Raw genomic sequence first — 16,311 nt, 5'->3', positions numbered from 1 at the left:
GGAGATCGAAGGAGCTCACAGAAAAGAAGGGAGAGAACCAAGAGAGAATTCAAACCTGATATGGAAGGAGAAAAAAGGAAGGGCAAGCAAATTATGCAGTATGACATACCTGACACTGATGATCCACAGGTACGCTCCTACCCTTTCTTTTATTTGTAGCATAGAAAAGGAGATTTAGCTCATACAGATGACTGATATCATTTGATGATTCTTACATGATTTCAAGACAAAACTACCTTTTCAATCCTTTAGACATCCAACAAAATTAGTCCCAAAATAGAGGCACATGTTTCCACCCGCCACCCGGTAACAGTAGAAAAGCACTCTCTGGAAAAACTGCATATCAGGAGAAAAGAAAATTAAAGAAACCATAGAAACTTCTACAAAACCATATATGATGATTAAAACTCACAATCAATTTGTCTTATAAAACTCACAATCAAGTTAAAAAAGACTCATACTTACCAAATGACATGTGCTCTGTCCATAAAACATTGAATAAAGGGAAGCTGATGAAAAGAAACATAAATAATGGCATGAACGTTGAACTAACCACTGCATAAACAGAAATTGAATGACCAAACACCAAAGAAATCAAGTTGAAGAATAAAGTAATCAGATAAATAACTGAAGGAAAATGATTACTTGAAACTAGCACTAGTGGAGGAGAAACTTCCCAGTAAAATTAGGCTAAGCCGGAAACTACCACTAGAAGTGCAACAAAAATTGATGTCCTGCAATCCCTACTCCATTCTCGAAAAATTCCCCTACTTACGTCCTCTGACTTTCTATAGTTTTATATGCACTTCTAAATATAGGTACTCGAAAAAGTAATACTAAGAAATAACTGAGAAAGAAGTACTGAGGACATAAAACTGAAAGTATGAGAAAAAGAGAAATGAACTGTAAAAATAAAAAGTTGAAAAAAGGGCTCCTCCTCCTATTCCCGGGCTTGGAACCGGCTGCCATACATTATAAACTGAATGGTAGGCGGAGTTACCTCCACCCCAAACAAACGAAAAGATAAAAAAAGGTAAAGTGTGAGTAGTGTGTGACTCACACGAAATTATAGAAACAGGAAAAATGATAAGAACCCATCACCATTGGAGTTGAGAGCTTCATGGAGATTCTAGTGTCTATGACAGATTATCAGACCATGGGTTATAGCTGATTAGACGTATACAAAAAAGAATGACTAAATGATAATAAGAACCCATCACCATGTTGATCTGCAAAGCAACTTGGGCAGAAAAGTGCCATGAAGTGAAGGAAATCAGGTAAAACGGGAAAAGTACAACAAAATGAAAAAAAGGAAAATGGAAAATGGAAAAGAAAGAAAAAGAAAACGTGGCTTACCATTAAACATAGTTGTATGTTGGTACGGGTGAACCGATGCATCAGTAGCCTGATGCACTTGTCATCATATAAGAAGTGGACACTCTGATCGTTAAACCTAGACGACACTACACTGGATGTCCACTCAACACATGATAGTAGTTCTTCAAGATCGACCCGACCGTACATACCCCCAGTGATGGCTAGAACTTATTTGGTGTAGATGAGCAAGGGCCATGATAAGTACTCCTATATGCAAGTTTGGAAAAAGATGGTGCGCTCTGCTTTCATATAATGAAGGTTATGCTCCACTAGGATATGGAAAAGATACATGACAAGTATATAACAGAACGATGGTGCAAGAAAGATAAGGAAATGCATAAACCTGCCCTTGTACCAAGAAGTGCAGAGGACAGTACAGTGAGATTCTGCATGTTCATTCAGAGATTGGGTCACATGCCCTGAATGATTCAAGAAGCAAAAGAAAGAAAATGAAGAGAACTCCCAAAATAGAAGAAAATGAAGAAAGAGGATCTGAACTCTGAACTAAACTACCTCTTACCTTTGAATCTCTATACATTAAAAACTAAAGAGTAAGGATTGAGATCCATATAGACAGAAAACTAAAGTTTGAATGCAAAGAGGGGATGGTATTGGAAAAGAAATGAAAAGAGGGAGATGAAGAAAAAGACCACCATTTAGGACAAAATGATGCTCAATATTTAAGAATAACAAAGAGGCTTGATGAAAAGAGGTGAATGATGAACAGAAGACTAAACTCAAGAAATTCAAAGCAAAGAAATGAGGACTGAATTCTGAAATATCGAGAAATGAGTGAATGAAAAAGTGAAATGCTAACCTGAATTTTAAAACACCGAGAAATGAGTGATGAAGAACTGAGAGACTTAAGAAACAAATTGAGCCAAAAAAAACTAAATAACTAAGATACTGAGTGAAATTCCAAGAAAATGAGTGATTGGTTTAATGAAAAAATAAAAGAATGATAAACTCATGAGAAAATAATGAGCAAATGATTATGAGAGAAGGACCAAAGAGAGAAAGACATAGAGACTTAAAAATGAGGGAGAGTGACTAATGAAACAGAAACAGAGTGACTGCTAAGAAATAGACTAACTGGTAGACTAAAGAAAATTGATAAATGATAGATTAAAATAATTAATTGACAGGAGGACTAGAATGAGGAACAAATAATGAATAAATATATAAATTCAGACATCACTAAATAAATTATGAAAGAAAATGATGGAAACTAAATAACTAAAGACACTTAAGAAAAATGAAAGAAAATGATGGAAACTCAAAAAACTAAGGAAGGCTAGAAAAACTAAGTTTGAGGAATGACCAAGAGACAAAGATGAAAAAAATGATGTAAACTTAATAACTAAAGACAGAGAAAGCTGAAAGATTAAATAAAACTGAAGAATGATAGAGAAAAATGAACACACTATAATTCTTCAGACCAACTATGATCCTCAACAATGCACCTTATAAATTTCAATAGCATTTGCATTTTCAATAAGACTGCTGGTTGAAGAGCATGATGTGCATTTGTAACAGAGTGCTACGTGTGTGGAACTAGTAGGACAAATCACAAAGAAAAAAAATCGTTTTATTCAGGTGCATGTTGGCTTGTGTTTTTTATACTAAAGCATGTTAGATCCGAGGCTTTGCTAGTGTTTACAGGGAGATGTTGTCAGCTTGAACTCAGTGCACAGAGTACTACTTCGAAATTTCTCCCGCAACTGTTCTAGTGTACAAGTACATGATTCGAAATTTAGACATGTATTATTATTCTTGCCCCGGCCTTTCAGGAAGAGGAACAGAGAGAATTGCTCAATAGTATCACCGGCTTAGTGCTCTGAATGTATAGATCTAGACGACAACTCCTCCCCAACATGGAAAATACAGAGGACATACACCACGGGGACAAACTGAGGAACGATAGAACACGTACCGAAGGCCGCGTACATGTCTTCGTCGCTCGCGGTTCACCGCCACAGATCTGACAGGCTCCCGGTCCACAGAACTCCCCGGAGCCACACGAGCCCGCCGCGTAGACAACTCTCTCTTCAACGAGGGTAGAGCCTCCCCCCAGGAAGAGCTCCCTCCGTCGACGGGCGCAACGGTCGCGGGGACGCCGCCAGCCTCTCCCCCATGGTGACTCTGGTGTCGCCGTCCATAGAACTATCAGGAGCCAAACCAGCCGCCGCCGAGACAAAAATCGCTTCAACGTCGGTACAGCATCGTCCTCAAGCAGGACTACCTCCCTCGAGCCCTCGACGGGCGCAACAGCCGCGAGACCGCCCCCAGCCACTCCGCCATGGCGACTCCGGCCGCTCCCCTTTTCTCTTCCGAGACAGAACGAAGGACAACGATAACGGAAAATATAAATTCAAAAAGAAATGAATGAAAGAGACGAGACTGAAGCGCCAAGATTCGTGACACAGCAAACACGCATCGGACGCTTAAAAAAGTGGCTGTTTGCCAATTGCAAAACAGCTAGCTGTTAACTAGGAAATGTGTAAAAATATCCAAACTAAGAATATTGCCTTTGTTTTCTCACACTTAAGAGGTAATTGGAATTGAGAACGTCCCTTCCCCCCTTTAGATCCATATTCCTGAGAGGCATAGGTCCTCCCCTATTCCCCGCCCCGCCCCTACCCCGCAGCCTGGACTTCCCCGCCGGTCATACCGGCCAGCGGCCACCTGTTCGCCGGCGCCCCGAGCATACACCTCCCCCAATGCCCGCCTGCGCCCAGAGCATAGCTCCCCTATACTCTATCGTCTCTCTATCTTAGTACTACTTGGTGATACGATTCCTGAGGGAGACCCTTATAAACCGGCGGAAATCCCTCTAATTTCCCGATGTAGGACTAAACATCTGAGGTTGCGTGCAGCTTACCAGTGAGTACCAGCCGGCCGGCGTCTCCTCCTGCTCCGCCGCGAACCCCGCTTCCACATCCGCTCGTCGCCGGCGTGGGGAAAGACAGAGACGTGCCGACGCGCGACCCCCCGCCCCGACGATGGAGACGGCCGCCGGCGGTCGCCTGCGGCCTCGAACTGAACTAATGTTGAACTATGGCGCGGCGGTGGCGCGAAGAGATTGGAAGGGAGGAGGAGACAGCAGCTACATTTTCTTGGAAGGTCGCCGGTGGCTGCAGGCAGGCAGCCGCACTCCGGCGAGGGGAGAAAACACGGGGATGCTGATGATTGATACGAACAGATTTTTTTTTTTTTTTTGAGCTTATTCATACGAACAGATGGTTAGAGGCGAAGAGCGAAGAGAAGAGTTCTAGCTCGATGGTGTACTCCGGCCCAAGAGGCAAGAGCAATGGAGATCCGGTGCCCCGACTGAGGCAGGACACGGATGAACAGTACCATGCCCTGCTGTCTTGACCGTTGGATCGAAAATGAATAGATCAGATTTCGCACTGCGGTAACTACTGTAGCAGGTACTGTGGATGTCCCTAGGGAGTTAAATGAGTGCTTGTTTTTGAACTCGGCTCGTTTTGTTAACGAGTCGAGTTGAGCGGCAATTTTTGCTCGTTAAGGTTAACGAGCTAAACAATCGAGCCGACTATGTTCGTGAGCTACTCGTTAAGATCGGTAACAAGCTAAGCTTCACCAGTTTTGACCGCGAGTCACTTTAGTTATCTCAAATATTTGGCAGGAATGGACCAAGCAAAATAGTGCTCTTTAACCATACTTGAAACTCCTATAGTAGGATCTAAAAACCTATGCTTCGGCTCTTCCGCACCAGGCAATGCACACATGTTTTCTTTGCATTGCATCCTTAACGATCCTTAACGAGCTGCTCGCGCTCGTAAGAACATAACGAGTCGAGCCGAACAATGATTTCAGCTAGTTATTCTTAACGAGCTTAACGATTCGAGCCTTAACGATCACGAGCTTAACGAGCCGAGTCTTAACGATCCGAGCAGCTCGTTAGTCCACCCCTAGATTAGCGAATATACTGTAGCATACGTACTGTAGCATGCGCCTGTTCATGTTCATCCAGCCATCGGTTCTTGATCCAACGGCCAGAAAAAGTAGCAGGGCACGGTTCTGTTCATCCGTGCCCTGCCTCAGTCGGGGCACTGGATCTCAGTCCCCCAAGAGGCCCTTTCGTTGGCGGGCCAAGTTATATGGGTGCGAACTGGAGACGCTCGTTCGTCTGGTTACGTTACTGGGTCTGGCACATTAGTCGGTTATTTCAAATTTTTCCAGATTCGAAAATTTGCTTGGATTTAAAATTTTCCAGATTCGAAAATTACTTAAATTTAAAAATTGTCCAGATTCGAAATTTGCTCAAATGTGAAATTTGCTTACTTCAAAAATTTGTTCAAATTTGAAATTTTCTTAACTTTAAATTTTGCTCCACTTTAAAAATTGTTAAAAAAGAAAAAATGAAAAATACGAAGAAAAACCGCAGAAAACCGAAATCCAGGAAACCAAGAAAAAACCTGATGAAAAACCGAAGAAACCATAGCCTACAGCCTCCCAGCAGGTTAATGGGCCGCGGCCCAAACCACTTCCGCGGGTCAAACCGCACGGGTGATGGTTAGTGATGAATAGGAAAACGCTCTCTAGTGGTAGGTTCCGTCGCCGGCTACCAGCCTCACAGCATGGACCGCGAAACTTTGTGCAGTTTCACCGTTCCCAATTAGGTTTAGAATGGATTACCGGCGCCATTTATACTCTAAGCAGCTCCCTCTACTCCAAGCAGCTGTTGAAATAGGAGGTATATGTCCAATCATGTGGGCATCTCAGAGATGGTTTTGAGCATGCATGTATTTTAGGGGATTAGAGAAGCATGAGGCGACAACTGTGCTAGTCGTCCATCTATTTCCAAATGTGGGATAAATGGTTTCCTCGCTAATTTTTTGATTTTTACTCCATCTACTCATCATTTTCTAATTTCCTCATGATGACTCCGTTGCAGCTCAAAATGTATTTTGGTCATGCTGATATGTCGTCCTCACTGTCCAAGAAGTCGCAGCATCAAATCCATTTTTTTTTGTTTTTATGGTGCATTGTCTCCAACTTTTCCTTCCACACGACTGATATAGAAGTTCTCTCTACATGATTGATTAATTTTATTATATCACATTCAATTGCTCGATTGTTCTCCAATTCCTTTATTAATGAACTAAGGCAAGTCTTTTGCCTTTCTTCCAAAAAAATAAAAATTCAACTAGTCAATATATATTTCTGATTTCTTTGAGATACGATGCCATGAATTTCTGATGTGGATCAATGTGTCATGAAACACTGCAGGTTACGGTCTGCTCCTAATCAAACTATCAAACAGAGCTTTGATTTCTGGTATAGATCAGTAGGTTATGATACATTGCAGGTGATGGCATGGTTGCTACCTCTTTTTTTAGGCAGACAGCAGGTGTCTGCTGTGAATTTTATTTCACTTTAAATAAGGATAAATCGTTTGTTACAGTCCCAAAAAACAGAAGAGTTGTTATCAAAACAAAATCTAGTTAATTTATGAGCCACCTTATTAGCCACCTGGAAACATGCTATTGCTACCTTTTTTTTAATGTACAACCAACTATTTGAAACTATTCTTTACCTTTATGAGATCTTCTAAATATATGACTATATATGTTGGAAAAGATTAAATACTTATTTCTGTAGCAAAAACGTCAAATTTAAACATTTCTCGTGCTTTGGATTGAATTAGGAAATCTTCTATTCCCTCTAATCCATAATAATTATTTATTTTAGTTCAAATTTTTTAACACTTCGCTTTTGCAAAGTAGCCAAAAGTGAGGAATGCTAGCACAAGCATGGGCAAAAATGAGGAGCGGAACCTGCAAAAATAGAAATTCCTATTTATAACGCTGAGCGGAACGAGAGTAGACAAATGAAAACCAAGCTACATGTATCACTTTATTTTAAAATTTTGAAAGTTATATTTTAAGGTTTCAAAATATTCTAAAAAAATATTGGATGTAGCCAACGATGTATCCTACAAACGTGCAACAAAATTTTGATTTGAAATTTTTTATATTCAAGGCTATAAAAAATAACAAAATCTGACAAGTTTTATAGTTTTGAAATATAAACTATTCACTATACTTAAATTCACACATTTATCATTTTTGTGTAGCCTAGAACACAAAAATCATTTATATTTTACGCACTTGTAAAATACATCATTGATTAGATCTAGAATCTTTTTTCATAGTTTTTGAAACTCTAAAATATAATTTTCGTTTTTTAAAAAAAATAAAAGACCACACCTGCCTCCGTTTGCGGTTTGCGTGAGCGGAGCCCTATTCGGAGGAAACCGGTGCTCGTGCTCCGCATCCCTCTGGCCAAGCGCTCACCCGCTTCCGTTTCCTCGATTCCTCTCCCAAACTGGGCTCTTGACCCTTCCTCACCGGCGGCCGCCACCGTCGATTGTTCCTCGCTCGTGCAGGAAACCCTACTCGACCCCGCTCACCTGAATCTTGCGGCAGGTCTTCTGAAACCTACTCTGCTCGCTGCCTCGCTCTAAAACTCCCCCCTTCCCGTCACTCCACAGCCATGGCGTCGCCGTCTCACGGCCATTTCCCCAGCCGTCCAATTGAAGATAGCGCCGAGTGTGCCGGTGCATCCAGTCGGGACGGCATCCCCGTCATCGACCTGGACATCCTCCTCAACGGCGACGCCCAGGAACAATCGCGGGCGATCCGGGACCTCGGCCGGGCCTGCCAAGACTGGGGCTTCTTCATGGTTCGACACTACCACTGAAGAATACTACTTTTTTTTTGCGGGTAGAAGAATGCTACATGGTAGCAACTTTTCAGTGGTGAGACTAATAGTCTTTTTGTCTGATCTGGCGTGAAGGTGATTAACCATGGGGTGCCCGAGGCTCTCCAGGAAGCAGTGATGGAGGTGTGTAAGGGAACTGTACAGCTTACCGAGGGAGGATAAGGCAGAGTACATTGCTGCTGGCCCAAAAGATCCTATACGTATCGGAACAGGCTTGTTCTACTCTGATGTTGACGATGCCGTATGTCGGAGGGACTATTTGAAGATGATTGCTCACCCTGAGTTTCACTGTCCTGCGAAGCCTGCAAACTTGAGGTCGGTGTCAGTGCTGAACTTTCAACCCTCTGATGTCAATCCATCTGAACTCTTGATAATTGTATGAATTTTGTGCTAAATACACAAAAAAGTAAGAGTATTTTGCACAGTTTCTGATGTCAGTTGACATTGCAACTGTTCTTAGTATGCTTGAGGTGGCACAAACCACGAACTAACGCCATGTCTTATTTCACACCGTTGTTTTGATGACCTGCGTGAAAACATTATTTGATACACTGTAAACGTTAGGGAGATCACTATGGAGTACTCTATTCGCACACGGGAGCTGTTGCTGGAGCTTGCACAGGCAATCTCTAAGAGCTTGAAACTTGACGGTGGTCGGGTTTCTGAAGCCCTAAACCTTGAGTCCTGTTTCCAGATCCTTGTTGGGAACAATTACCCACCATATGCTGGATCAGATCGGGTTATGGGAATTTCGGCTCACTCTGACCATGGCCTTCTCACTGTGCTCTTCCAAAATGGTGTTGATGGCCTCGAAGTCAACCACAATGGGCAGTGGCTCCTCGCAAAGCCTCTTCCAGGCTCACTCTTCATTATCACCGGCGATCAGTTGGAGGTATCTGAGTAATTTCCAGTGTTAAATATATTTCTATTCACAAACTCCTGTTACTTGTACTAACACTACATGATACATGGCCATTTCCTATACATTTGGGTGCAGATTGTGAGCAATGGAAGGTACAAGGCCGTTGTCCACCGTGCACTGGTCCGTGGTGAGCATACCAGGATGTCGTTTGTTAGCATGATCGGACCATGCCTAGATGCCATCGTCGAGCCAGTCCCAGAGCTGGCACGGTCTGCCCCCCAGGGCATGGAGTTCCGAGGAATCAAGTACAGGGACTACATGGAGCACCAGCAGAGCAGCAGGATCAATAAGAAAGCAGCACTAGATATTGTTCGCGTGCAGCATAACATATTGACATGTGAAGGGACACCAAACAATTGAACAGAACTGATATGCTGAAGATTTATGTCCTAGCAAGCAAGGAATCAGTACACACCATGGCATAGTATTTGCAAAATCAGCAAGCTCCATCTTTGAAGGGGTACTAATTCTGCAGTACAGACAGAAGATAGATTGATGATACATTCTCACTACTGGGTGGGCATGGACAATAACAAAGCAAGTGCAAGAGCCTAGTGTGTTGCTAAAGTGTGACCTGAATTGATAGGGAGTGTATGCTTGCTTGGTCACATTTGGTGAACCCTTGTCTTCAATGGTTCTGGGAGATGAATAGTATAAAGTACGCTTCGCATGTGGAAAGAAGAATAGACAATATTCCACTGTAATTTAGGGGTGTTATTCACTGGTACAGCTGAGCTCTGCTGTTTATATTCGTTGGCATATATAGAGTTTGTGAATCCTTTGCAAATCAAGGTATGGTTGGAGATCAAATACCATATATGGAGTTGATTATCTGAACGAGGACCAGTTTGCAAAAGTTGTCCGTGGGGTTGGGTTTTGTAAAATACAGACCATCATGCTTGGTTGGTCATCGACTGCCTTTGTGTGAGTCATCTTGAAATAGGCATTTCCTGGAAATGAAGACCAGTTTGCAAATCTAACTCCATGTTGGGTTAGTGAGAAAGAATAAGTGCTAAACATAGAAATTTTGTTTGTTAAGCTGGACGCAGTGGGGGACTGGAAACAAGCTGGTAACTGAGGGAAAGATCATCTCTTGTACTGCGGATACAAGAACAACATCAAAGCCTTTTCCCCATGCAAGTTGGGGTAGACTAGATATGCATCCCAACAAAAACATAAAGAAACCAAAACAAGGAGAGAAAGAAAGTAAACAAGGAACCAGGAAACTAAGATTCTGGCACATGGGTTGCTGATTTCAGATGCTTTGCAAAAAGTGGTCGGCTTTGCAACACTGGCAAATAAGTCTGCTGTGCATAACAATAAATCTAAGGTGTGTTGGCATTTGGCTTTCTCAACTTTTGTATTGAAATCAAAAGACGGAACCTAATAGGCAAAACTGTTCGGTTGTCTATTGGGTGCCTGTGGAACCAAACAACCCAAAAGCCCTCAATATATTATTCACCTGGGATGTTTTGAGTTCTTCTATATTGCAGGTACACAAAATAACTTAACCAAATTCCTTTTGTCTGTTAGGTTTGGTCTTAGTTTCTCATAGAAATGCATGGTGTTGTTTTGGAAAAAGAAACATAAATGCAATCTGAATATGACTTGAAAAAAATATTACCCAACCTATTCACATTGAACTTAATTTAGTGCCCACATGGGCGACGGATCATGATTGGCATTTCCTCAAGCTTTTAGTTAGCCACATAATATATATATATATACAGTATACTGTCCTGCAATTCCCTACCAACATGGAACTTGGTACGTACGTGCGGCAACCTTCTTGCAAAATGCGCGTTTCAAGGTTACAAATGAGCAGGACACCATATACTGTTCCTCCAAAACAATAATTTGAGCTCTTCTGACAGCGCTCAAGTTTTACTGACAAGCAGGTAGGTTCAGAAACTGCCTGCCTGCTCCCCAGTGAAACAGCTGCCCACAATTTCTCCCAAACTCTTCGGTTGCAATGCACATCATCTGTTCTGATCAATTTTCTACCATAAGTGCTGATTCTTCGTTTTCTGTTTATTATTATGAAGTGATGTGCCATCTGCTGGGCTCAATGTCCACCACGTTTGTGTCCTCAAAAATAATGTTGAGTAGCTTCATTTTGTGCTGGCCCATTTCCTCATTCGTGTACTGGCTGTGTTTGCCTGCAACCACATAAGCAATGGTCTCAGATCCTCAAGTAACAAAAATCACTTTTACTACAAAAACTGAAAAACCTGATGACTACTACACATAAGCGGAAATTTTCCAGTTCATGTTATGACAAGAATAACTTTTAGCGAGGAAGAAAGAAGAGTTGTGCACCTCTTCATCCCAGTCACATCTCATGGTCAGATAGGCTAATACCAGCGTCTGGACAGCAGTTCCACCAATCAACCCAGACCAAATCCCCTGTAATTTAGGCATAATCAGAAGATCAGGATCAACCCAAACTCCCATTCGTTACTCTTCTGCTTTTGATGATTCTTACCCGGACTCCGAAACCCAGGGGCCAACCCAGTATGATACCGATGGGAACTCCAACCAAGTAGTAGGATCCGATGTTCACGTAGGCGACCAGCGCTTGCCATCCTGACCCAATAGCTACCCCTGCAACCAACAACAGCCGCATTGCAGCGCTTAGCATCTCCGGTGTCATGTAGAGCTATGAACAAGGTAGAAAACCACAGGTCCGGTCAAGTGAGGTCCAGCTCACCTGAAAGGACGGGTTGCACGCTGTTGAGGAGGATAGTGAAGGCGAGCAGCCAGGAGAGGTTGTGGACTGCGTCGAGCACGGCCTTGCCCGACGAGAAGAGGAGTGCGATCTGGTCGTTGTAGACGAGGATGAGGCACCAGAAGACGAGGCCGATAACCACGGAGGTGGTGATGGAAACGATGATTGAGAAGCGCGCACCCTTGCCGCTACCCGCGCCAAGCTCGTTTGCCACCCGCACACTGTTATTTTCAGAAAATTGCTACTTGTTAGTTAAGTCTATCCACCAAATGACACTGTGCTTGAGTTCAGTGTGCGTACCCAGTTGCTGCCAAGAATCCTAGAGGAATCATCATCTCCCATCCATTAATCGTCAAGCTACATTTGGGCCAATAATCAATCCATTGTACTCTTTTAGAGATGAGGACAGATTTGGAATTGTAAGGGAAATTTCTTTTATGTGAAGCTGCTAGTTACCATATGGAGAGCGCATCCACGGCGATTTCAGCATTTGGCAGGTACCCTGTAAGCAACACCAGCACCCTGTAGTACCAGTTCTCCAAGCTGCGGATGAACATATAGATGTCAATGATTCAGGAAACTTTTCTTTCGTGCTACTCTAATCAGTGCACTGTTCTAAGAGCAGGTAATGAATTAATGGACGCACCAAAGCATCACGCCAGAGGCAGTGGAGAGCTTGATGAAGTCCCAGAAGTCCGCGAAGGCTTCCATGGAAAACCCCTTCCACGACAGTGGGCACCCGCCACAGATGACGTAGAAAAACTGGCCCAGCACGACGAGCCACCACCCCATGTTGGCCGAAGCGATGGCCCCGATGTAGCCGAGCTGGAAGTGGTGCACGAGCAGGTAGGTGACAACGATGTGGATGGCAAGTGCTACCCCCGCGCTGACTGCGGTCACCCAGTTCTTGAGCTGGCTCTGCAGGAACCGTGTGAGCGGGAGCAGCATCGCCATGCCGAAGTGCTGTGGCAGCAGCCAGAGGCTCATCTTGCCGGCAAGGTGGGAGAGCTCCGGGGTCTGCCCGAGCAGCAGCAGGAGGTCCTCCATGAACACGTATGTCGGCGTCAGCGCCAGGGCGAAGATAAGGAGCACGGCCCACGACCGCTGCAGGTATATTCCCAGCATGTGGTACTTCTTGGCGCCGAATGCTTGTCCGCACAGCGTCTCCAGCGCGCTCGCCATGCCCAGCTGTCAGTATCACACGAAAGAAAATCCACATCAGCATTGATCATTTACCGTGGTCACAAACACGTTACGCAACTGTTTCTTGAAGTAGGAGTAGCATTTTAGCGTGATAGCTGGTACTGGGTCATGCTAATCATTCGTTCTTTCAGTGTCGGCCAGATGTGTGTGGGGCTATTGGTAAGATTCTGGGCACAAATTGCTGTCTAAACGACCTGTGGTAGGCTTTGGCAATGGTTTCATGCTTTCCTGCCATTTGGAGATGAGTTCTATATGATTGTCATCTCTGCCATTTGGAGATGAGTATGAGTTTTTTTTGCTTCATCTTTTGCTAATGTATTGGGCAGGGCTGCATAAGGAGCAAGGCAAGGAGGTACTGCATTCTAGGGGAGACGGCGTCCAACCTGATGCGTGCTCAGAGGCTGAGGAATGGTGCGACTGCGAACTACTCTGGTGCTGTTATTTCTGGTGCTTGAAGCTTGTGTTGCTTTCTGGGTGCAATCTTTCGGAAGATGTTCGGACGCCTGGAGTTAGTTTTGCCGTCATGAAGTGATCTGGGGGCTTTTAGTCTGTGGTCTGGGTTGCTATACTTCGAATCTGAACCTGTGTTGACGGTGGCATCAGGTTGTTGTCCCATAGGAGCAACATTTTGCTTATGTTGTCAAGTGACATGACATAAACTTGGGTAGTACCATGATGCAAGTTACGAGTACACCAATTTTGACTCTACAAGTGCTAGACCCAGTTAGGTGTTTCGGCATCGCTCCTTGCTTATCTTAGCACCACCGCTGCTAACGAGGCATCACATTTTTTCAGCTCAATTTATTTAATTAGAAATTAGAAAAAGGCTACTTAGATGTACATGCCACACATATATGGCATGCAACTTCCAAGGTGTACATATTTGCTGCAAAAATTGATTTAATTGTGCAGAAATTCCTTAACATAGATCCAATTAACCCCATATATTAAAGTGTGCATGTGCTACATATGAAACCAGTGGTTTATTTCTAATAAGATAGCCGCAAAAGAGAGAATCTACCATTTCTGTATCGGTCATTACTGAAGCATCACCAATAAAAGGATAAACAGTCTTACACTGCAAAATATGCTCATGCCAATTGTCATTTCTGTATCTGTCATTACTGAAGCAGGGCAATAGTTACTATTTGGAAACAGGAAAGACAATGAAGCATATGCACGATGCTGCCGTGCAAAAAGACAATGTTTGATGCATTAGCTGACAACTGACACAATTGCTACTAATGCACTGCTATCACAACTGACAAGCTTATTTACAGTACACAACACAACAGAAGAATGGTTATTATTCCAATATTCCGCTCAATACGGACGGAAGTTTTGGTCTCCGTACTCGTGTGGGAACTGAAGTAAGATGAGTACATCAGAAGGTTTGAGCTGTGGCATTTGATGGCGAAATGTGCACGGCTGTACGAGTGGATAAAAATGTTGTATCGTAGGGTAGATATGTGATGCCGTACGTAAGCCATGACGAAGTGGCCGAATTATGGACGCACATCTATCGCTGGGCCACGGTTGGTGTCGGGGGCTGCAAGACAGCGTCAGCGCTCGGCGGCGAAGGGACAAAAGCCTGAATTTGATTTCTAATTGGTTTATTTGGCAGCATCCATTGCACTATCTCCATCATCCATGCTATCGTTCTCCTGAACCGTAGTCACGTATTTTTCTACGGAAACAGAAGCCGACATCCCTTTGGGCCACCGTATTCAGACAGCTACAATCCTTGACTAAAACGAAGACAGCTACAGTCCACAAGAAATCCAATCAGGCATACACGGACTACACTAGTACTGTTTTCCCTCAAATTTCATGTTCATGAAGCGTACCGCAGCTCCTTAGGCCCCGCTTGATTATTGTTTTTTAACCCGGTTGTTTTTTTTCTTACACAAGAAATGAAACCCCGTACGTCCTGCTAGGTCATGGAGCAGACCCAGCTTAGTTGCTACGAAATTAAAAGCTGGAAGCTAGCTACCGTGTCGATCATGTTGCAGTGCCTGTACCAACGACGAACGTGGATCGATCGATGGAGTAGATGGCGAGCCTGCGCGTCACCGACAACCACATGGCACGTGCGTGCGTGTCTGATACTGGTGAAATTAACACGAGGCTAGACTCTAGCTAGCGTCGTGATACCGTTAGTTTAGGGAGGAGTAGTACTAGAATTTACTATAAATGGAGGTTGGAGCACCACGATAACCGGCCTCGATCACCGTAATCTAGAATTGCAAAACAAGGGAGCGTGACATACACGGATTGATTTGGTGGTAATCTAAGGGTTTCGCTAATTGTCAAGAAGAAAATATGGGTTACAGCTAAAGGTTTTTGTAGCTGTGCATAAAAGGGTGCAACCAAGGAAAATGTGACGAATCGTTCGATTTTCTTTGTGATTTGTGTTAGCCGTGACTGGCGACTCGTGAGTTGGTTGCAATTAAAAAAATACATTCCGGCCGCTCATTAGTAAGCAAAACTGAGATTTTCATCTGTATCTCTCGATGTGCTCCAAGGACGTATATGGATGATGAGGGATCAAAGAGCCAAGTGCAAACCAAACGAACATATATGCTTACCAGGAATCCGAAGTTGAATCCAGCGACGACGGTGGAGGCGATGGAGAAGGCGGCGAGCTCGAGGTCGCCGATGTGGCCGATGAAGGCCTGCGCGACGACGTTGATCCCGTAGAGCGCCACCCGCTGGAAGATGGCCGGCCCCACGATCCGCCACAGCAGCTTGCACTCCGCCCACCACTCCGACGCCACCGTCGACCCTCGGCTCGTCCCCTTCGCCTCCAGCAGCGGCGCCGCCGCCGCCTCCTCCCCGTGCCCCCTCATGGCTGATGGCTACGTACGACGGCAGTACCAGGCGGGAGGGACTAGGGAGGTCTGGCAAGGTAAGCCCAACTCGCAACCGCTCGCCTCTCGCGTGGGTGCTGGCGCGTGTGTGACTTGTGGCCAGCTCGCTAGCTCATTTATGTGGAGACGCCGCGTGCAGCCTGTCGGGGGGGCCTTTGTGACGGTCAGTTTCCCGATCAGGACGCGCGATTATAGCTGCTATCCACACGCACACCAACCAAAAGTGAACCAACCAGCCATCGCCTCCCGTCCGGCTGGAGCGTGCAGAGGCCACTGTTTTTTACAACGACAGGTCGGCCGATCGACCGGGATCCGATGAGTCGACATGTCGTGCATCCTGCTGCGTACGCCGGATACCCTCTGTCACCACACCAGGTTCGCGCGGTAGCGTGTTTCACCGGCCAGATTTCGTGGCCGTCTTGTCTGATTGGTACGACATATGGAGTACGCTAAGTACACAT

At 44.4% G+C, this 16,311-nt stretch overlaps 1 protein-coding gene and 1 pseudogene across 1 annotated transcript; one reads left to right on the top strand and one right to left on the bottom strand.

Moving 5' to 3' along the window:
• Window positions 1–7,821: 7,821 nt before the first annotated feature.
• LOC124682239 lies at window positions 7,822–9,801 on the top strand (annotated as a pseudogene).
• An 889-nt stretch (window positions 9,802–10,690) lies between these two features.
• Window positions 10,691–15,834, bottom strand: LOC124672226 (protein DETOXIFICATION 27-like). The gene is made up of 8 exons (XM_047208522.1): window positions 15,569–15,834; window positions 12,424–12,965; window positions 12,234–12,320; window positions 12,078–12,134; window positions 11,760–11,998; window positions 11,535–11,653; window positions 11,369–11,455; window positions 10,691–11,208 (listed from the first exon to the last, which is right to left on the bottom strand). Exons 1-8 carry the CDS (start codon window positions 15,827–15,829, stop codon window positions 11,161–11,163), a joined length of 1,440 nt encoding a protein of 479 aa, XP_047064478.1. The 5' UTR covers window positions 15,830–15,834; the 3' UTR covers window positions 10,691–11,160.
• Window positions 15,835–16,311: the final 477 nt, after the last annotated feature.

Source organism: Lolium rigidum, chromosome 1 (assembly GCF_022539505.1).
Source record: "Lolium rigidum isolate FL_2022 chromosome 1, APGP_CSIRO_Lrig_0.1, whole genome shotgun sequence".
NCBI lineage: Eukaryota > Viridiplantae > Streptophyta > Magnoliopsida > Poales > Poaceae > Lolium > Lolium rigidum.
The sequence above is the reverse complement of the archived record's forward strand: the minus strand, read 5'-3'. Positions and strand labels throughout refer to the sequence as shown.

Bases quoted from the DNA above. Each gene is read 5' to 3' on its own strand.
- LOC124672226 (XM_047208522.1), bottom strand. From the start codon at position 15,829: ATGAGGGGGCACGGGGAGGAGGCGGCGGCGGCGCCGCTGCTGGAGGCG. The intron at 12,135-12,233 runs GTAACTAGCAGC...GCCCAAATGTAG, and splicing joins GTGGATGCGCTCTCCATATG to CTTGACGATTAATGGATGGG. The intron at 11,999-12,077 runs GTACGCACACTG...TGAAAATAACAG, and splicing joins GGATTCTTGGCAGCAACTGG to TGTGCGGGTGGCAAACGAGC.